The sequence below is a fragment of the Leguminivora glycinivorella genome, chromosome 25, assembly GCF_023078275.1.
Source record: "Leguminivora glycinivorella isolate SPB_JAAS2020 chromosome 25, LegGlyc_1.1, whole genome shotgun sequence".
Taxonomy (NCBI): Eukaryota; Metazoa; Arthropoda; class Insecta; order Lepidoptera; family Tortricidae; genus Leguminivora; species Leguminivora glycinivorella.
Genome location: NC_062995.1, coordinates 12,032,072 through 12,055,330, shown reverse-complemented (window position 1 = coordinate 12,055,330; position 23,259 = coordinate 12,032,072). Strand labels below are relative to the sequence as shown.

The following is a 23,259-nucleotide window of genomic DNA, read 5'->3' as shown; positions in this document are numbered from 1 at the left end:
TCATTATTGACATCTCGTCAAATGCCAAAACACAAGATTTCTCTGACAGCGTAGCATTTTGAAATCGTTGTTCGATATTCTTGAATACATCATTTTGGATTCCAGGGAGACAATTAGTTTGAGCTAGCCATTTTCGTATTGTTGATGGCGATGCCAAAATAACCCCCTGACGTCTCATGTGAACATATGCTGAAGGAGATTTGTAATAAATTGAAAGACACAGTTCTCTTTCTGTTTTAGTCCATTTTCGTCTTGATTGACGCCTCCGTAATTGCATCACAGCCATCGTTTTTGCGATGTCATTTGAGAACCGAAGTGATTCCAAAATTATTCTCTTTTTTTTGTTAGCTTTTAAACTCAAACGACGTATCTGTGACTGTTGCTTCCTGTTCTTGGCTTTTAATTCTACTGCAAGCTTCTTCAATCGCTTCACTTCAGGCTGATCGTCTTCGCCTTCAGATGGAACCCTTCGACGTTTATGAATTTGTTTGGTGTTCACTGGAGCATCTAACATTGACGAGCATGGTGAGGAGTTTTCTTGTGGTTGAGGAGGCAAGTCAATTCGTTTCCGATGGTAACATTTTTGTGGAGTTTTAATTTTTAAAACCTCTGGAGACTCGACAAGACCTAGAACAATTTAAAATAGTAGGTATACTTTCCTTTTATCCTTTTCCATTTGGCATAGCGTGGGACACCCTGTGTTTATTAATACTTTATATTTACTTATATGATTTAAAGAGAATAACTACATTATCATAAATCAATATAACCAAAGCCAATTGTCCACTATCACATGTTTATCATAGAAATATTTATATAATAGGTAACATGCCGTCCTTTTTCTTCACAGAGAAAAAGGGAGGCATACAGGTCTATGATCATATGTTTATGATAAACATATGATAGTGTACTATCAGCCTAAGCAAACAATTCTTACGTGTTGGTGTGGCTGCTTTACGCTTTAGAGGCACAGCTGCAGGTAGAAGTCTGGACCTAAAGTTATTATTCGATACATCTTCAGTTTTGAAGTGATCCTCACAAATGTAACGTCTCTTCAATTCTTGGTGTGTCAAAGACGTCAGATTTATGTTACCTGAAATTATTATATGCTCGATGACAATCTAAGCGCACGGAAGTGCGCAAACAGTTCCAGCAACAGGCCGCGCTCATGTCGTGCGCTATTTTTTACACGAACCAAAAACAGACAATAAATATGACTGAATGGGAAAAAAATTGCACTTAATGAATATATAATCCAGTTTTGTTTTCTGTCAACCCCTTTTTTGCCAAGAGAGGCACTGAAACTTGAGTAGTTTCATGTGCTCTGCCTACCCCTTCATGGGATACAGGCGTGATTGTATGTATGTATTTATCTATGAATATATATATATAAAATGAATAAAGAAACTAAGAATGCAGTATGATTCTTACCAGAATGTTGTATCCATAATTTTAACCGAGGTTCATCATTGACAGGGAAGGAAAACATGGACTTGGTATTGTTTGTATTGTCACAATCATGATATTGACATTTCAAAGGAGGCATAATGTTCTGAAAGAAACAATAAAATTAACTTATACGTACAATTTAGAAAAGAGAAACTAATCCATATTAAAAAAAAATATTGATATTCTATTGATACTTACCGTAACCGCACTTAATATATATATATCAAATTTAAAAAGGCCACAAAGTAAACGAAATCCATTCGTCCGAAATGCTCAAGTCCGTTGGTCAAGCGCAGGTCGTTGTGTTAGGCAATAATCAAAATCCGGGGGCAAGCAAATCACTCAATTTAGCAGAATATCGGAGTCCGTAAGGCGTATACCACTATCGACAAAACAAAATGAGCGTGGGCGCAAGGATTAGCAAAGTAAACTGCGAAGAGAAAACAACTCGACTCAGCATAATATATTCTGTCAAACAAGTGAAACAAGTCTATCAGTAAATAAGAACTAAGAAAACTATAGGTATCCTTTTCTCTAGCACCCTAAAGAAAAGGATGCATATACTTTTCTTATTTACTGACAGACTTGGTTGACAGAGATTATGTCATAATTTTGAAGTAAAGCGTAACATGCAGTGTTGCCACCGCGATTTTGAAGATAGACTGATGTCTGACTGATGCCAAAAATATGCTAAAATGTCACCTAAAAAAGACAAAGACGCTAGAATATATAAATAAATTTGTGTGTAAGTTTATAATGTCATTAATGTATAGTATGCAGAAAAATACACTTGATTACTTGACTGTTAGGGCTAATGATGTTAAGTTAGTTCCGTAAGTCGTCCCGTCACCAGCACACCGCACCCTCGTTGAGCTTTGGCAGCCTTACTCACCGGCAGGAACACAACACTACGAGTAGGGTCTAGTGCTATTTGGCTGCGGTCTTCTGTAAGGCGGAGGTACTACCCCAGTTGGGCTCTGCTCTAGAGACACAAAGCGGAATATCATTCGCTATGCCCTACCTCCTCCTGAAATGTATTCTATATATATCTATCTATTCTATCTATCTATATCTATTGGGTTGGTAAGAAAGTAATGAGCGATCGATTGAATTCCACATAAAATTTTTGAGAGAGTTCTAGAATCTTCTATGGTCGAAAGTATATAAAGGGCGAGTCGCACAGTTTCTCGTCAGTCATTCACTAGCTGTCGCCGAGCTAATATAAGGAAGAAAATGGACGAATTAAAAGTGCATGTAAGGCATTGCTTACTATATGAATTTCAGTCTGGCCATTCAGCCGCCGAAGCAGTGCGTAATATATGTCAGCGTCTTGCTCCTGAAGTTGTGTCTGAGGCCACGGCGAAACGATGGTTCCAGCGGTTTCGTAGTGGCGACTTTTCATTATCAGATCAACCTAAGTCTGGTCTTCAGATTGATGTAGCCAAATTAAAAACCTTAATTGAAGGAGATCCGAGGCTAACGAGTCGTACTATTGCTACCGAGTTAGGCTGCTCTCATGTCACCATAGAAACACATTTACACGAGTTGGGAAAAAACTACAAATACAGTGTTTGGATACCGCACGAACTTGATAGAGATCAACTAAACCGCCGTGCCGATATCTGCATACAACTTCTGTCTTTTCGCCGCACATTCAACTGGTTGGACCATCTTATCACTGGAGATGAAAAATGGGTCTTATATATAAATCACACACGCAAACGTCAGTGGCTAGCTCCAAACGAAAAAGGAATAGAGGCACCAAAAACAGAGCCTCACCCGAAAAAAGTTATGCTGTCCGTTTGGTGGGATATTCATGGTATTATTCACTGGGAACTCCTAACAAGTGAAATGACTGTTACCGCATCAATATACTGTAATCAGCTTGAAAATTTAAACCAAAAAATCTGTCAGAATCGTCCACAGCATGCTAAAGTTTTTTCTTACACGACAATGCTCGCCCACACATTGCAAAAGTGACTCGGCTAAAGCTATTGGAGCTAGGTTGGAAAGTGATACCTCATCCACCGTACTCTCCAGACTTGGCACCTACGGATTACGCATTGTTCAGATCGCTAAGCAATGCCTTGAATGAAAAAAAGTTCGATGATCAAGCCCATCTACGACAGTACATAGCTGAGTTTTTTGAATCTAAACCTAAGAACTTCTTCGCCGATGCTATTCATTCTTTACCAGAACGATGGAGACAAGTAGTAGATAACGAAGGCCGTTATATTTTTGATAAATGATTGAAATAATAAATTAAATAAAAATTTCAATATTGGTTATGATTGGCTCATTACTTTCTTACCAACCCAATATATAATATAAAGCTACAACCCGACTGACATTTTTCAAAAAATGGGCAGAAGGAGTTTTCGCAGGTGGCAGTGTTTGGTGTGGTCGTATAGAGGTTGGTCCTGCGACCCCGGATAGATCAGACCGTCGGTCTACCGGTTCCGGGTAAAAAAATGTTGGACGGCCTGGCCAAACGGCTGGAGTTAGCCGGGGAGTGTTCGACCAAATGTCATAGAGGACCCTGGGCAGTTTTTGACGCCGCCATTTTTTTTTTCAAAATGGCAGTCGGCCATTTTGAAAAAAAAAAGTTTTTTTTTGATGATTTTTCAAGTTTGTCGTAGAGAGCTCAAATTTTGGTCATAGAATCTCCAAGTGGCCTTGATTCGAATGAAATAAAAAAAAATTGAAAAATGCTACAAATGTGGGAAAACTGGCCTTTTTATTTTGTATGGCAACTTTTAAACCGTAAGAGATAGCCGGGGGTGCTCGACCAAATGTCATACAAGTATCCGAGTAGAAAAAAATTGCATTAAAAAAATTCAAAATGGCCGACTTTTTTTTTTTAATTTCAAAATGGTCCTAGCGCGCTGAGAACTCCTCTCCTCCTGCTCCTTAGAACTTGTACACTCCTTTTTACTGTGTACTTAAAACAGGAAAAGGGAATGTACAAGTTTCTAATGGGGTGGCAACGCTCATGTGACACTCTTTGAGTTGCAGGCGTCCATAGGTTACGGTGACCGCTTTCCATCAAGCGAGTCGTACGCTTGTTTGCCACCGACGTAGTATAAAAAAAAAAAGCGTTTTAATACAAACTGATTGACACCCCAACCATCAAAATCGGTGCAGCCGTTGTGATTCTATAAATTTTTAAAAATACGAAATATAGAAAATGTCCGCCATCTTGAATTCTAGTGGATGAAAATTGTGTTTCCTCGGAAGAAATCATTTATATTGGTCCCTAGTATCACTGTACAAAGTTGCTTGCTTTTTGCATAAAGTGCAGCTTTTTTGACCACAATTTCGTTTCGCCGTAAGCCTTATATCTCTTTTCGTTTTTGTTTCACTATTGATAGCTAGCCAAGGCGCGTCATAATTTTGTCTGTGACAAGAAGTGAGAGGAATAGTTCCCGTCATAGTTATCATTGTTATCAACAAACAATATTTCTTTAATCTTCACAAAACATTAAACTATTTGTTATAAGGGCCCGCGCAGACGGGCGACAAAGTCACTCGACGACTTTTTTGTCTCTGTCGTAACTCCTTGCGACAATTTCAAAGGTGCGCACACGGGAACGACAGCGATGCAACCACAGACTACTATGAAGATACTACGGACGCAACTTTTTCTTTTTTCATGAAATTAAGAGCCTACCCAAAAAACATTTTTGGTACTTCAGAATAAGTGTTTAAAAGTTTTGATGAACTCGTTAGAATTTTACAACCCGGCATCGTTTTCCATTCTTTTAAATTCTTGTCATATAAAGTCGGTCTTACCTCTACTTCTGAAGAATTGAAATTAAACGACAGGTATCAATGTCGACTTCAACAATCGGCATTTAAAATTATATTTTTTTCGAATAATAACATACGTTCGCCCAGGCGGTTGAGTGATAACTGTCAAAATGACAACCGACCGGCGACTATTTTGTCACCGTGTGCGCACTTGCATTGAAACATATAGAGAATGAGACAGTTACGTCGCAGGCTTGTCGTCACTCGTCGAACCCGCAGACAAAAAGGTTGCGTCGCAACGTGTGCGCACTTTCATACTAGCCCATAGACCGATCTCCGCAGACAAAAAAATTGAGTCACCCGTCTGTGCGGGCCCTAACGCATACTTTGCAATTCGCAGGAGATACCAACGCCTGGACTGGCAACACCGACCGGGTTAAACGTCAAATTCAAGCTTCGTGTTAAATCATTTCAATAATGTGTTATAAATATTAAAAATGTAAAATATAAGGAATTACAGTGATGTATCGTATTTTAATTAAAATGAGAAAGTGTTATCATAAGTTTTCATGCAGCCTAAGAAGCCAAATATTGACGAAAAAACTACGCCAACCGTCAACGGAGTAGCGTTCAAGATTTAAAATTATAATTAATTAGCGTTTTTTACAGATGGGTATAGCTTACTTAATATTTAAGTGTAGTTTTTCAGATTATTTGTCTAGAACTAGTAACTGTCATAGGTTATTTTTGTGTTTTCTGTTTGTAAACATTTGAAGTACATAATAGTATTTTAACTTCCATATTTACATTTTCTTTGTTAAACCAACTCGAGATAATAAAACCTTACTCACTGCTATCCCGTGTAACTTGCAACAAAGTGAATTACAAAGTTTGTTATATGAAATCTTGTTAACAAAATCAAGGCTGTGGTTCCATATTCTTGTATGTTAATCACATTATATCCTGTTATAAGCCCTATTTAATATATTTTAACAATACATTTAGGCTTCAATATCTCACATGATGAATAATGTTACAGAACAAACTAGCAAGGTTACAACACACCGGGATGTGATGGTGGCTAGAATGAAACAAACACAAGCCTCAAAAATCAGCAATCAGCCAACCAAGATGTCAAGTAACACAAGCCTCAAAAATCAGCAATCAGCCAACCAAGATGTCAAGTATGAAGACCTGCAAGGACAACGGGATGACCTCTAGGCAGTCATTGATCGGTTCCAGCAATGCCAAGAGATAAATGAGCAGGCATTACAACGCATCCGGGACCTCGAGCAGCAAATGCAGGAGTCGGATTCAAAATGGTATTGCAAGTATTGCTCCGGGAACTCCGCTCTGGCTGAAAACAATTTAAGTATATTTGCTGAATATAATATATTTGATTTAGATGTGGTTCATGACAGTGCATCATGCTCCCCAATGAAAGACCCTGTAGATTTAAAACAGTCTGTGCACATAGAGGGCGGCAGTGATCCCAGAGTGACGTTGAAAGGGTCAAATAAAATTAAAAAATATCTAAAGCTAAGCAAATTCAAAATACATCAAAATGTAACAGCTGCCTTAAGCGATGAGCTTCTAAACTGTCAATACCAACTTGACCTGACAGCACAGGAGTTGAACCATCGCTCCGATGAATTTCACAAATTAGAATTGAAACTAAAAGACCTGAATAATAGGTATGAACTGACAAGTAAAGCATTACACGAGTACATCTTTTGTGAATAACGTTCTAGATCCATCGAGCGTGTACCCTGTGTGCATGGACTCGCCTGCGCCCGCTTGTTCGAGCCGCGCCCGAGCCGGCTTAGCCCCGCTCCCACAAGCCCGCGCCCGTGCGCCGTCGCGCCGGCTCCGTCGCCGTCGAGCCTTCTGCAGCTGGCGCTGTCGCGGCTGGCCGCCGAGCCTCCTGCAGCTGGCGCTGTCGCGGCTGACCGCCGAGCCTTCTGCAGCTGGCGCTGTCGTGGCTGATCGCCGAGCCTGAGCCTCGGCCGCCGGCCCCCCGCCGCCGCTCCGCCCCGCGGCGGCATTATATATATTTTTTTCTTTAGTTGAGACATCAAGAGTCTTTTAAAACTCTAAAGTTATTTTAGTTATTTTTTATTTGTATCAGTTCGTTTTTTTTTCTTCATCATGTATATTTTTTTTATTTTTTTAGATATACCTTGACACTTAGAGACTCTATACAGTATCTCTAACATCTCTTATTAAGCATAGTAGCTTTGTACTTTGTATAATTTATTGAAATTAATTTCCATAGAGCAGTCTGTTAATATTTTCTTTATGAATACTTTTGCATGTGTATTTTGAAAAAAAGTGGCTGAGGCGTAGGGTTAAAGCCGGCGTAGCTTTATTTGACGTTCATATCATTGTAATATGCCTACTTGGAAATAGTGCATTACGATACAAGTGCGTAAAAATCGACACGAGTTACGAATTTCCTTTTCGCACGTGTATCGTACGACGTTTTTCAGTACAGATGGCCCTCCGAAGTTTAGACCTGACATATACTCGTAATGAACCACTTCTCGCACTAGTGCGTAAAAAAAAACACCATCTGTACTGAAAATAAATATTTCAATGCATTTCAACACTTAGCATGATAATTAAGAAACTTTTCAAAGAATTTAATTAATAAAATTGACTTATAAATATATTGTTTTATTCCACATTCATATATTTAAAAAAATCGATGATGAAATGATGAATGTTGATCATAAATTAGCCGCAAATCGTACAACTTCTGTCTTATTCTGATAATAGTGCCATCTGACTGTCGTGCTGATATATGTAGCTGTTTGTGGTAAAACATTTTTATAGTAATAATAAAAATAAAATAATCTGAAAGTAATACTTCCGTCTTAGTGCGTTTTCACATTATACGATCCGATATCGGATGCAGGACCGATATCCCATATATTTAAGCCGCCATTTTTGATTTTCGTCTTTGAAATCCTTCCTGACATCCGCACTTTAGGGTTGTAATATTTTGCCTATTCTGGGATGTACGTCCAAGATAATTTAGAATAATCGTTAAAACTTGTGCAAAAAAAAAAACAAATACTAATGATAATGAATGTGCATATTGAGAGTCAAGAGTATTGTACGCCAAATTCTGGCAGATTGTGATGTTACAAAATACTAACCCTATCATCAATTCATCATTTATAAAGTCGCCGTCAATAGAATTTGTGAACAATGTAAACAAACCTTGTACGTTGTCAAAATGTCTTTAATTTTCATTCTAACTCATCAGATACTGGCTAAATCCAACCTTTGAAATAATAAAATTGTGCTAAAATATTGATATTTTGTATAATGGTTTGTTTACATTGTTGGCAATTTCTATTGACAGCGATTTTAACTACTCACATTCGAACAATAAATAAATTGAATTTAAAACTTATCTTCAATATGCCAACTTTGTTTAGCATGCAGTGTTGTGCATCTTGCATACGCGCCATCTACCGGATTATAATGTTTGCTATTAGTCATCAAACGTACAAAACACTTCCCATGAATTGAATCTGATTCAAGTACCCGATTGGTAAAAAATGACTTAATTGTTTTTGTTAATTTCGGTGTTATATAGTGATAATGTTGTACGATCATGTTCCAAATTTTGAAATAATACGACTTAGGTCATTTAAATGAAATTATTTCGTGAATTGAACAATACCATTTGTCGCGAGAGTATAGTAATGCCATCTATTGTTTTACGAGTCAAACATATAAAACGATGTACTGAGTTACACGTCTTCCTTTATTTAGTTAGTCTATGCTCTATTCCCAGCATTCACTCTCCTTTCAATATCTTTTCCTTGTTTACCGTCCCTTTTAAACAACGCATATATTGCATATATAGAGGTACATCACCATGCATTTAAGGGTTAATAATGCAAACATTGTAAAACATGGAAAAAATGGACCAGTTACATTTGACCCCCAGTCGAGATTTGCCCCGCTGTACCTTATAAAATGCGCTGGTAGCCCAGCGGTAAGTGCGTGCGACTTTCGTTCTGGAGGTCGCGGGTTCGAACCCCGGCTCGCACCAATGAGTTTTTCACTTATGTGCGAAATGTCATTTATATTTGCCAGCCGCTTTTCGGTGAAAGAAAATATCGTGAGGAGACCGGACTAATTCCAATAAGGTCTAGTTACCCTTCGGGTTGGAAGGTCAGATGGCAGTCGCTTTCGTAAAACTGGTGCCTATCTTGGGATTAGTTGTCAAAGCGGACCCCAGGCACACCTCGGACACTGACGATCAAATATATGAAAGAGGCGCGTTCCTAGCTCACAGTCTAAGCTCGTGTAGGTGAACGCGTGCTATGCTTGTATGAGTGAAATATGACAGGTCGACTGTTCGCATTTTTGACAGGCGGTAACTGTGAGGTAACCGAGAGGGGGTGGGCGGCACTTTCAGCGGGGAGCGGGAGTGGCCATACTGTACGATAGTACTCTTTATTATACTGTGCCCCAGGCTCCCATGAGCCATGGCAAATGCCGGGATAACTCAAGGATGATGATGACCTTATAGAAAATATGTTTTTCAGCCCGGAGCGCACAAATGCCCTGTGTGCACGATCCCCTTCAAAAACGCGGGCATGCTGTGGAGGCACGTCGACACCCACCGCATCAAGTATGTGTGCCGCGAGTGCGGGTTCGCGTCCCGGACCAGGTATGTTGTACAGTCAAGTGTAAAAATTTGGGTGTACACATCTTACTCAAAAATATTTCCTATAGCACCTTAGTCCGGTGTAATAAGAGCGTAGTACCATATTTTCGAGGCCAAGGCGGTGACTCAAGTTAGAAAGGCGTGGAAGGATCTTGTGGAGGCCCTATGCACCTATGGGGTGCCTTAGGACATACAATACAATACAATACAAATACTCTTTATTGCACACCTCAATACACGAAACAACATAGCAAGTATAAACAACAACTTAAGAGGTAAAACAAGAGGCGGTCTTATCGCTAAAGAGCGATCTCTTCCAGACAACCTAGGTAGTGGAGAATAATAAATTTAACCTTGTAAGTAGGTGTACTAAATGTACACTTAGAGGAAATCTAGCACAAACTATACTACGCAAAACAATATACTACACACATAAAAATAAAATACAATACATAAACATACAAATACATATATATATATATATATAACAAATTACATACAAAAACAACAACCATATTTTCGAGTCGATTTCTTCGATACTTATTTTTGCACTGTACTCAACTCAACTCAAAAATATCTTTATTCATGTAGGCCTAATTACAAGCTCTTAATCAAGGCTCGAAACCGGTTTATTTTTTACCGGTTAAAACCGGTTTATTTCGATTTGACTCCGAACTTTCTAAAGAACGCGAACGTTATGACTGTTGAAAGAAAGGTACAGTACGATAAAAGGTTGCGCCAACATGTTTTTTTTTTGCAAGAAAACTTATTAAATGTACCGTGTTTTAATTGAATTCCGTTGAATTCGGCATATAGTTAGGTTCATTATATGAAACAGAATGGCATAGTAAGTTTTCTGAAATTCGTATTTTTTCTTAAAAAAAAAAAACTGCACCTCCGATAGATGTTATTTCAATTGCTTTGAGAAACGGGGATTTACAATTAACTCACACTAAGTTTCAAAACTATGACATGTCCATCGCATATCGAACACACAAAGCCCGTTGCTTAACAGCAATTGATGTAACGTCTATCGCAGGTGTATGGTATTTTTCAGGAAAATTAAGGTTACGAATTTAAAAAATCTAACTATGCTATTCTGTTTCCTGTTATCAAAGACTTATATGTCGGGGACAGGTCAGGATTGGCACCATTTTCAGACATCGGGGCGTTGCTGGGTCATCGAGGATTGAGACAAAGACGATAGTAATCAACGATTTATTTTACACACTTTAAATTTTACAATAACTGATAGGTAAACAACTTGGTTTAGAACAATTATAGCGTGGACAGTTCCGAGGAGGCTCTAAGACTTCTTGTCTCTAGCGTGGTCCGCCGGAGAGTGTTGGGTCTCAGGTATCCCGGCTCCGTCCTAGCGCACGAAGTGGGGACAACAACTGGTTGGGTGGACAACTGGTTGGTTGTGACGTCAGCTGTCCAGCTGCAACTCTTCGCGCGCTGCGCTATAATTGACTGTCCGTGCCAATATCCGGTCTGTCTCCGACACGGCCTTCCTGCGCCTACACACGTCCTCGTGTGTTTTACTCTGCAACAATAATAGACACGCAAAGTACACCGTTCGGTCACTCCTGACGAAATCTCAAAAAAAATCGGTAATTCAAAGTAAAATGATCAACGTTAAAAACTTTAAGATAGCATTTACACACTATTACGTAGTGCCAAAACGGTTATTTAATTAGCAAGTGCCAATTTAGTTCAAGAAATGGATAGCATTTATTACACACTATACGCAATGCCAAAACAACCAAGTTCCAATTTAGTTATTTATTCTTCCCAATAAAATCTTCAAAATATTAAATTTGATAAAATGGATAGCATTATTTACACACTATATGCAATGCCAAAACAACCGAGTACCAAATGTTGTCTTTTTTCACAATAAAATCTTCAACACATTTAATTTCATAAAATCCAAACAAGTATCTCATTCGTGGCCTATTGGTTATACCATAACCACACACTACGCGCATCCCCACGGGATCGCCGAGTCAACCCTGTGACTCTACGGTCTCTGCAAGACCCGACCTCCGCCAGAGCTCCCCGCGCATCGCGCACCCACGGACTGCACACAGCAGATACCGACTTCTAACGGGCTACGACTACGGTGAAGCCTCTGGTACGGTCTGACCAGCCGAACTGAGATCCTCATTCTCAATATTACACTCGCTATCTTTACATCTAAATCATCAAATGGTACGTGGCTATCTGGCATTTTCCTCAATCTATCGTGAGCCCATTAAATGTTAACCTATTTGTTTGCTGTCACAGAACTACCTAAAATTCATGGTTCGCAAAACAACGACTCTAATCCGCAATTAAAATTGTAAGATCAAAAAAAGCCTTTCACTTTTTCTTTATTATGAAACTAACTAAAACATGACCAAAAAGTCAACTTTACCAGTTTTATATTTTGTCCTATCATTTTAGTTAAGGACAAAAAACCTTTTCAAAATTGTATGTAGGTACCAAAATAAGGGGTTACCCTCATCTGGCAGAATAATTTTACTCCGAAACACACTTCGCATAACATGTTCCGCAGAAACACTTTCGATCGAATGGCAATTTTGCAGAAAACTTAGTTGGCATTATTGCTACCACGCATAAGAGACATTTGGTAGAATATTGTTTTACAGAACATTACTTTGGTCGACTTTGGTTTAGCATAATTGTATGTACCATAATAATCTTTTAGCATAATATTACATTAGCAGAATTATTACAGGTATCTTGCATCCCCAACACATTCAACTCGCTATCAAATAGCAAATTACAACTTTATGCCGCCTAAATATTATGCACAAATATTATCTGCAAAAGTATTGTTCGACTAGAAGACTGTTATGCTCACCAACATTATGACAACAGACGATTCGGTATTACAAAAATCTGCGAAATGATTTGTGCCAAAGCATATTCTGCGTAAGGTGTTTCTGCCAAACTTGACTTCTGCCAAGAACTATTATACGAATCAAATATATGCGCAAAAAGTTTCTGCCAGATAATAGTGAACCCAAAATAAGTCAACAATAGTAGAATGAAACTCAACGTGTTGATCTCACTGATCAAAATGTCACTAAATCAGAATCAAGGTAATGAGTTACAGTGCTCTAACAGTTGCATCCATTCGGCAACTTGACACACGTCATACAGCTGACACACGGCGACATATGAACCACCTCTACCCGGTGTTCATCACATGAATATGGACTACCTCCATACGGCATCCAACATCGACCGATTACACCACCAAACCAAACGCACGCCACCCACACGTGGCCGCACAGAAACGGAAAAATAGATCCGAATTTTACTCCTACGTTTACGAATGATTGTAATGGTGTACGCAGTCTGAGCCAAAGCAACACATAGCAATATGGTACAAAATAAAAATTACGTTAACCATGAAAACAACGAGTTTCATTCTTCGATTGCAAACTAATGTTTACCAAAAAAAATGAATTTACTTTAGCATTAGCAACAGATGAGTTTCATTCTGTTTAGAATTCACAATCTAAACAGAACAAATATCTCAACAATATCCCAATAAAATGAGAACTGCTCACCAGATAAAGTATCAGAGTCCAAAGGTGTGTTCTTATTCACGTACGAAAGCTCAAGGCTTCAGTTGCCACTGCTATCGCTGCTGCAGCATCAGATGAAATCACGACGCGACATCGTTTCATAGCTGGCCATTACTGAAATAATAATTTGCACGGTATCAGTTTCATTGTTTACCGAAGTAAAAACTCAAAGGGAAACAAATTCACAAATAAACAACGACTGGCATTGTCTTAGATATGAGATTTAACAATTATTATTTTATGAACTTTCCCTGATACTAAATTAAAAACTTGAAATGAAAACAACAAGTAGGGACATGACCGTGTTTCTAAGTCTTTAAATTTTTACTTAGACCTTTGGCTTTTCTTAGATTGCTTAACCATGACACTGAATAAAATTCAATAATAAACAATTGGAACGAAACCTGTCCCTTTTTTTCCATTCTCCAGATCACATTTCATCCTTCAGATCAAGAAATGCAGTGCTGAGCATTGTCTGTGGTACTCGCGTGATGGTACACGCGACTTTAGATACCTCACGTTGTGTAGACTTGACTGTAGCACACTGCAACATAAAATTTCATATGCGTAGCTTCTGTTTTCACTCAATGAACAATTTGAGATAAATCACAAATTAAGGGGTAAGTATTACTCTAATACTGGCAATAACTTGTCAAATTTGATAAACTACGGAACGTTACAGAATACGGATCTTGGAAACTAACAAAATCAGAATAAGAATCTCCGTTTTAAGATTAAAAGACACTAAATAATTTTAGCACAAACAATAATTACAATTTTTGGAATTTTATAATCACTACGTTTTCAATAAGAGATTCATTGAGATTGAGAGAGATGATTGTTTTCATTCTCACCAAGACTTTAGTGTACTCTCAAAATTTCCACAAATAGGAATCCACAATTCGCCAAATAACATAATGGAATGCATCACTCACCTGCTTTCAAGGTTAGACACGTGACCTTACTACCACGTTTCTAGGTTAGGAATTAGCTCGCATTTTAAACAGCTCCTGGAACTGCTCCCACGTTAAGCCTTTACCACCCATAAACACTGCCGTAACGAGATGTCCTCTGCACTGACGTCATTTTTCACACACACGTCAACACAAGAGTGTCCAATCCAATATTTCCCAGTTTCGCATGTATTCGCTTCACGCTGCGTCGTGAAGTTTGTAACAAGAGTTATTATTGCTGTACTGTGTAAACGATTTGCGAAAGCCGTCTATGTGGCTGCTCCTTTTAACTCGTTGACACATTTTTTTCTAGCGGGTACTTCCTCTTTTTTTTCGGTTATGAAAACTGGTATGATCGTTTCCATTGTTATCACTCATAAACAACATTTTCCTGAAAGGCTTCATAGTCACTGCAACTTGCGGATGGCGACGACAAGCTGGCCGCCCTCCAATGGTGGGTTGGCCATACACACGTCGGCGGTAGCACACCATGTCATGGCGTTGGTTTCTTATTTGTCGGGTTCCAAGTCCGGAAAGGTCACCCGTGGATTATAGGTTAGTATTGACGAACTTTTCAGTGTCTCGATAAGGGCGCGCATTTGTTGATTTTGCGCTTCAAGTAATTACCAATATGGCGGCACTTCCGTTCCGGTGCAATTATTTTGCGTCTCTTTGCCTCGATGTGATCCCACTTCTGATGTCGGGGACAGGTCAGGATTGGCACCATTTTCAGACATCGGGGCGTTGCTGGGTCATCGAGGATTGAGACAAAGACGATAGTAATCAACGATTTATTTTACACACTTTAAATTTTACAATAACTGATAGGTAAACAACTTGGTTTAGAACAATTATAGCGTGGACAGTTCCGAGGAGGCTCTAAGACTTCTTGTCTCTAGCGTGGTCCGCCGGAGAGTGTTGGGTCTCAGGTATCCCGGCTCCGTCCTAGCGCACGAAGTGGGGACAACAACTGGTTGGGTGGACAACTGGTTGGTTGTGACGTCAGCTGTCCAGCTGCAACTCTTCGCGCGCTGCGCTATAATTGACTGTCCGTGCCAATATCCGGTCTGTCTCCGACATATACATATAACTCCGTATAGACCGATAAAGTCTAAGAAAAAAACATACCTCAAAACCATACAGAAAAAGGTACGTTGAGCTAGATTGGCGAACCACCTTTGGGGTACGCTCAGCTAGATGGCGCTAATATTAATATTTGACATTTTAACACATATCAAGCTAAGAATATGGGCCAAATTGTCAAAATGGAGGATCAAAAGTTTTAAGCCTGTGTCGAGAGATGGCAGTCTATGCACTGTGATTACACGTTTTACTTTGACAGTAATTCTCTATAATACTCGATCCTCTTTGCTGTTATGGATCTAACTATATGCCGAAGTTAACGGAATTCAATAAAACACGGTGTATATCTATCCACTTATGTTCAGGGCACAAGCGGTCCTACATCACTCGTATCACGAGGGCAAGGTGTATACGTGTCAGTTCTGCGGGAAAGAGTGCAGGTAATCACTGTAGATTATTAATTAACAGTTTTGCAAACAAGAACCCATCTGGCCCATTTCCATTACGGCCCAGCCACGACATTGGTCTAAGCGCGGCAGCGGTGAGCGGCGGCCATACATTGGAGCGAGACACAGCGATGGGACTTTTCACTCGCAGGTACAGTCGGTTCGTCTTTACTTGTCCTATCATGTAAACAAACGAAACGTCAAATATGATCAAAGACAATTACTAGTGATTGAAAATGTCGATAAAATTGTCTATTAACGATAATTTGTAAATAAACGCTGCTAACGTCATCAGAGGATTTTCAATTTTACGTCACACAATATCTATGTAAAAACCAAAATTTAATTAGGTTTCGTCGCATTTGCAACAATCCTATGGAAAAGGCTAGTACAGTATTCATTTTATACTTAGTACCTAACATTAACACTAATAGAACAAAAAATATATTGATATAATATTTATTGTAAAGAGGTAATAAAAACTTTAAAAAAGTCGGTTAATAAATCTGATAAATTATTGTAATTAATATTAACGCATTTTTTCCAAGCTATACAAACTCAAACGTTAATATCGATCGTTCATAACGATAAGTTGTCATCTCAACATTACGAGTCATGGACAATCTAGACTTCGTAATGTCAGGATTTTTGATGTCATCCGTTCGTAATTACAATTATTGATGGAAATCGTTATAGAAATGATATTTTTCAGTGGTTTGTGAGTTTCTTTAAGTGTATAATAACATTTTTAGTGATGGTTAATGTGTAATTCTAGAGAAAAGTGAGACAATGTTTTCCAGCAGTGTTTGTATACATGATTGGACAAGCATGGTTGAACTGAGTGTATGGCCACACCTCGGACACTGGCTATCAAATATATGAAAGAGGCGCGTTCCTAGCACACAGTCTAAGCTCGTGTAGGTGAACGCGTACTATGCTTGTATGAGTGAGATATGACAGGTCGATTGTTCGCGTTTTTGACAGGCGGTAACTGTGAGGTAACCGAGAGGGGGTGGGGGGCACTTTCAGCGGGGAGCGCGAGTGGCCATACTGTACGATAGTACTCTTTATTATACTGTGGTATGGCTGCCGCTCACCGCTGTCGCGCTTAGACCAATGTCGTGGCCGGGCCGTTAAACTTGCTCAGACGCCGGAGAACCCGTCTGGCGGGTGCTCGCCATACAAGCGGGCAGTTATCTGCATTTTCAGAGTTTGGGTCCCTCCAATTAGCAAAAGTTGTTAACAAAAATTAACTCGCTGTCAGTTTTGTGACGACAATTACAGCATAAAACCTGTCTAAAATTTTACTTTTTAAACCCCGACGCAAAAACGACGGGGTGTTATAAGTTTGACGTGTCTGTCTGTCTATCTGTCTGTGTGTGTGTGTGTGTCTGTCTGTGGCATCGTAGCTCCCGAATGGATGAACTGATTTCGATTTAGTTTTTTTTGTTAAAAATCTGAGTTAGTCGGGAGTGTTCTTAGCCATGTTTTATGAAAATCGGTCCACTATGTCGCGGTCGGGGGTTTTTTCAAAATTTTGATTTTGTAGTTATTTCACATTCTGATGTAGATTATGACTTTCAAGTTTATCCCCGTTATTCATAAACGTATACTAGTTGTCAAGCCGATAAAGTTAGTTTGTCCCTTTCCGACGTATTGGCGTGATAGAAAGAGACAAACGAACTTTATCGGCTTGATAACTTTAGTGTTATGAATAGGGGGGTATGTAATTAAGACAACCAATATTTTTATTGAAATTTCATGCTTAATTTGTCGTCACAAAACTGACAGCGAGATTTTTTACTACGTCGGTGGCAAACAAGCATACGGCCCGCCTGACGTAAAGCGGTCACCGTAACCTATGGACGCCTGCAACTCAGTGTCACATGCGCGTTGCCACCCCATTAGAAACTTGTACATTCCCTTTTGCTGCATTAAGTACACAGCAAAAAGGAAAAAAGGAAAAACCTTAAAGGAGTTCCTTAGAAAGCTACTAAAATAGGAGCTTATGATCCAATGGAATACGTAAGATCTTCATTAGTTATTTACTTTTTTTTTTCTTTAGTTGTGACATCAAGAGTCTTTTACAACTCTAAAGTTATTTTAGTTATCTTTTATTTGTATCAGTTCGTTTTTTTTTTTGTTTTCATCATGTATATTTTTTCTTTTTTGATGTACTTTAACACTTAGAGACTATACATCTCTAAAATCTCTTATTAATCATAGTAGCTTTGTACTTTGTATAATTTATTGAAATGAATTTCCATAGAGTAGGTACCTAGTCTGTTAATTTAATATTTCTTTTTTTGATGAATACTTTTGCTGATTAAATTGTACGAGTATCTCGTTTTTTAATGCATGTTAATTATAAGATGTAATGTTTTGAAAAGAAGTGGACCGCCGAGTTTCTTGCCGGTCCCATAGTGGATACCCCCCTCCAACTGAGGGGGGACTGAAATCTTCTCGAGGCTGAGGCGTAGGGTTAGAGCCGGCGTAGCTTTATTTGACGTTCATAAGCGCATTGTAATATGCCTACTTGGAAAATAAATATTTCATTTCATTTCATATTCGGTAAATATTCGGCAATGCAACCGAATTATTCGGCCGAATACGAACATTGAAAAATTTGCCGTATATTCCGAATACCGAATATTCGGCCCATCTCTAATTATAATATTAATATGGATTAATTATCCACCAGAAAACAATCGACGTATCTCGGGCACTTGCGGCTGCGGCACAAGACGATGCACATCGCTTGCGAGATGTGTGGCGAGACCTTTATCAGCAAGCTCGGCTTGAACATGCACAAGGCCCACGAGCATGGTGTGGTGGGTATCTTAGGTCTATAGGCTAGGTACTAGACTCGTAACAAATAAATAATAATAAATAAATATTGGGGACACCTTACACAGATCAACTTTTTTTTTATACTACGTCGATGGCAAACAAGCGTACGGCCCGCCTGATGTAAAGCGGTCACCGTAACCTATGGACGCCTGCAACTCAAACAGTGTCACATGCGCGTTGCCACCCCATTAGAAACTTGTACATTCCCTCTTGCTGTGTTAAGTACACAGCAAAAAGGAGTGTACAAGTTCCAAGGAGGAACTTAGCCTCAAACTAAGCAAAGCTTGTACTATGGGTGCTAATTTTAAGCGACGATATACATACTTATATAGATAAATACATACTTATATACATATATACAAGTAAACTCTGTCGGCGATGTAGTGACATCATATAGTCCATGGGCCAGTGAAGAAGTCGGTATAATTTGGGGGTACTAAGTTTCCTTTTTACAGCAGTTAGGTAGGCCTATAAGGATGTTAAAAAACCATGATTGCCATCTCAAAATGGTAGCTAAACAAAATGGCCGCCAATCCAAGATGGCGGATATTGAGTTTTAAAAAATCGACCACAACTCCAGAAGTATTGGTCCGATTTCATTTTTATTTTTTTTAAACGAAAGCTCTTTTTGTGTACTCAAATATTTGTTATATTCATTGTTTCGATAAATTCAACCATTAGTTAGTAATTAACGAAAAATATAAAAAAAATATCTTTTTTCTAAGACTTTTTGTCAAAAATCATGTTTCTACAAAATACCTTACATATTCTAATAAATATTTAAATGCAGAAAAATAGTGCTATTAATTACCTTTAATTTTATGTATAAAAGATACAGACTTAATTTACAAAAACACATTAGAGGCTTAATTTTAATTCTGTCTTCGTTGAAATTCACCGTTGTGCATACAGTACTAAAAGCTTCAGGTCGAAGTTGTAGATTACTAATATGCTGTTTTTAGTATATTTCTGCAATTGTACTTACAATTAAGAAAAGAACTGAACATGTTAGTATCCGAAATCCATTAGCTTTAAGAATATAATAAAATATGTCATAGGTAAAGTACAGTTTTAGATATTTGATTATTTGTATAAAATTTCTTTAGTGATACAGCGCCAACCAACCGAGATAATACAAAATAAATAAACTAGACATAGTTGAGGTCCTATCTCATCACATTAACCTTTTGACCACCATGGGCGGATATGGCCGTCGCTGGAAATGCTTCCTAAGGACGCCAACCATGGCCATCAGTTTTGCCAATTACATTGGGGACCCATGCGGGCCTTCTTAACACCTAATTTTGCTCAAATAATCGCGATCCACGTCTGTCTGGTATCCGGGGCACGACGTATTCTTTTTCACTATTTGGCGTTTAAAAGGTTAAGCCTAACCCTGATCCGTGTTCGAGAAAACTTATATTTAGTTAAAATAATCCTTGCATACAAAAGGTGAAGAACACACCCCAAAAGAAAAATAGTCTTGAGAAATTCACTATAATGCATTAATAAGGCAAATCTATGGAGTATCCGACTACTAAACAACGTGATATAGGTACCTACCGAATAAACCTTAATTTACGCACAGAAATATATTACTTATTACCGTTAATGTAGATTGTAGAGCCAATATCACCAATATCAAGCCTTCAAGACGATCACAGGTAACAGATTAATTTTCTCCTAATTTTTCGAACTTTTATAGCAGGCATTCCACCTTCAATCACGACTTACGTGCCCTGGCCCGGCCCAAGCCCATTTTAGAGTAGCAATACGATCTTTATAATTCTGACCCGTCGCCGCATCAGCATCATCTCGTTTCGCTTCCATCGTAGAAAGACATACTGAACGTGTTGTGCTCTATACCTCTATGCAACTTTTAGCCTCTTCATTTAGTACATTGTTAGTGTCCACGTCTCGCAAGCTTATGTCACGGTGGGAAGTACCCAGTTACACACTGATCAAACATGTTGGTCTCCAGTGACTGGTATCCTTGCCCTTAATACGTCCTTTAGCTTACAAAAGGCATCCAAGTCCTCCGTGTGATCTCCGCCGGCAGCGAGGCCGACCCAAGTCTCTGTATTGTGTTATGGTTCGCCACAACTCGACGTTTTGTGCCTATTTTGCGTGATGTGGGGGATTTAGCTAATCCTGCCAGCTTATCTCCTCGAGAAATCCTATTAGACCTTTAATGTTGAGTAGGAGAACTTTGGAGAGGTCTCTCGGGGATCCGAGATGTTTCTTCCTGTATGGAGCCACTCTGCTCACTCCATCACCAGGTGAGAGGCACCCTCGTCACAGGGGAATGTTCATAGCATCTGTTATGAAAATATGTTTGTTAAGTAGTCTACGATCTGTTCTGACATTGGTTACCATTCTCAGGCGGACTTTCCCTAGTTGAAGGAGCGTCTTTGTGAGTTTTCCATTGATGCTAGGCTTGGCTTGTTTGACTGCAGCATTTGATCTGGTTTTGCCAGTGTGCTGTGTGTAGTTTCATATTGAGCATACCTTGCTGAAGGACATCGGGAGAATCGGCAGTCGACCCCAGCTGCCTGGCCATCTCGTAGGCCGCATCATCACCTCGACATCCACTGTGTCCTTTGGTCCATTGAAGGATGATTTTGTTATTATGACTTACCTCCGTTAGTCGTTTATGGCATTCCTTAACCCAACCTTTATTTGTTGTTCCGGATAACGTATCTTCTGTTACTTGTTATAAAGGCTGAAATATGGAGCTTTGGATAAGTCTGTCCTTGCCGTAACTTTCAATTTGTACATACCTCTATATGTTTAACTACTTTAACCCAACACTCACCGACGGCATACAGTTCCTCCAGCACCTGACGGGGAACATGTGCTTCTTTGAAGATGACGATGATATCCGCATATCGAAGATGAGGCATACATTTATACATCTATCATCCCTATTGAGGCTTTTATAAATGCCTACCTGTTTAAAAAGTTGGCCAGATTGCATAACCCCGGAGTTACTCTCTACTAATTGAGATTCGTCGATACGGGTGCTAACTTTTCTTCTGATTCAATAGCAGGTTGCATAGAAACATTCACATTTTGGTACACCTTTTATGAAAATTCAACTCACGTGAGTAGGTAATTAAAACGTCTGTTATTAACGTCTTCTAACGTTTTTCGTTCGGTAATGACGAACAATACATGTTAATAATATTTGGCTCTACTTTAAGCGGTGATATTTGTCTCAAAGTTTGTCCATCCGGTATTTGACGGCTTCGTTGTTTAGTAATCGGTAAAATATAGGTAAGAAATATCTATTAATTCTGTACTAAAGAACATTTCTAAAGTTTGCCCGAATTCTGGAGGTGCTCTTCACTAACCCGCTCGTGCGTAGGTTTTTCTTTTTCTAATCTGAGAGTCCTTGAATGCGGAACGATTTTCAATCCGGAATACGATCTAACCCTTATACGCAAGATGATGACGGAGTATTCCGTCTCCCAGGCACAATCGCAACAGAATTGCATTGCGAATTCGCGAATATATGAGCGTAATTAGGCATTACGGAGTCCCAATTTTATTTCATTTGGCGTCCGTATCGTTGGCGTCCTTGGCAAGAATTTCCGGTGACCACCGTGGCCGTCCGTGGCGGTCAAAAGGTTAATGGTTCTACAGTCTCGACACATGTTAGTCATATACCTAATACACTTAAATACTTAATTTTCATCATTGAGGTGTGTTGCACATATGGTATCTAAACAAATTTTATCCTAGTACTATCGAATATCTACAAACTCATGGATACTATCATGTTCTATTAACATAAACTATTATTCTAATTGTACAATTGCTAAAATAAACTAAAAACAGCATATTTGTACTCTACAACATCTTTTAGTACTGTATGCACCCCAACTGCACACATCTTTTAGTACTGTATGCACTCCAACCTGAAGCTTTTAGTACTGTATGCACAACGGTGAATTTCAACGAAGGCAGCTTTAAATTTAAGCCTCTATGTGTTTTTGTAAATTAAATCTGTATCTTTTATACATCAAATTAAAGGTGATTAATGGCACTATTTTTCTGCATTTAAATATTTATTAGAATATGCAAGGTATTTTGTAGAAACATGATTTTTGACAGAAAGTTTTAGAAAAAAGATATTTTTTTTATATTTTTCGTTAATTACTAACTAATGGTTGAATTTAGCGAAACAATGAATATGACAAGTATTTAAGTACAGAAAAAGAGCTTTCGTTTAAAAGAAATAAAAATGAAATCGGACCAATACTTCTGGAGTTATGGTCGATTTTTTAAAACTCAATATCCGCCATCTTGGATTGGCGGCCATTTTGTTTAGCTACTATTTTGAGATGGCAATCATGGTTTTTTAACATCCTTATAGGCCTACCTAACTGCTGTAAAAAGGAAACTTAGTACCCCCAAATTATACCGTTTGGCAA

At 38.7% G+C, this 23,259-nt stretch overlaps 1 protein-coding gene across 1 annotated transcript in view; it reads left to right on the top strand.

The window, feature by feature from the left end:
- The window catches only part of LOC125239100 (zinc finger protein 852-like), a 54,486-nt gene that overhangs the window by 23,699 nt on the left and 7,528 nt on the right, over positions 1-23,259 (top strand). Inside the window, exons 5-7 of the mRNA XM_048146586.1 lie at positions 9,768-9,892; positions 15,893-15,967; positions 18,675-18,804. Coding sequence (XP_048002543.1) covers positions 9,768-9,892; positions 15,893-15,967; positions 18,675-18,804 — 330 coding nt within the window. The remainder of the gene's footprint in view (positions 1-9,767; positions 9,893-15,892; positions 15,968-18,674; positions 18,805-23,259) is intronic.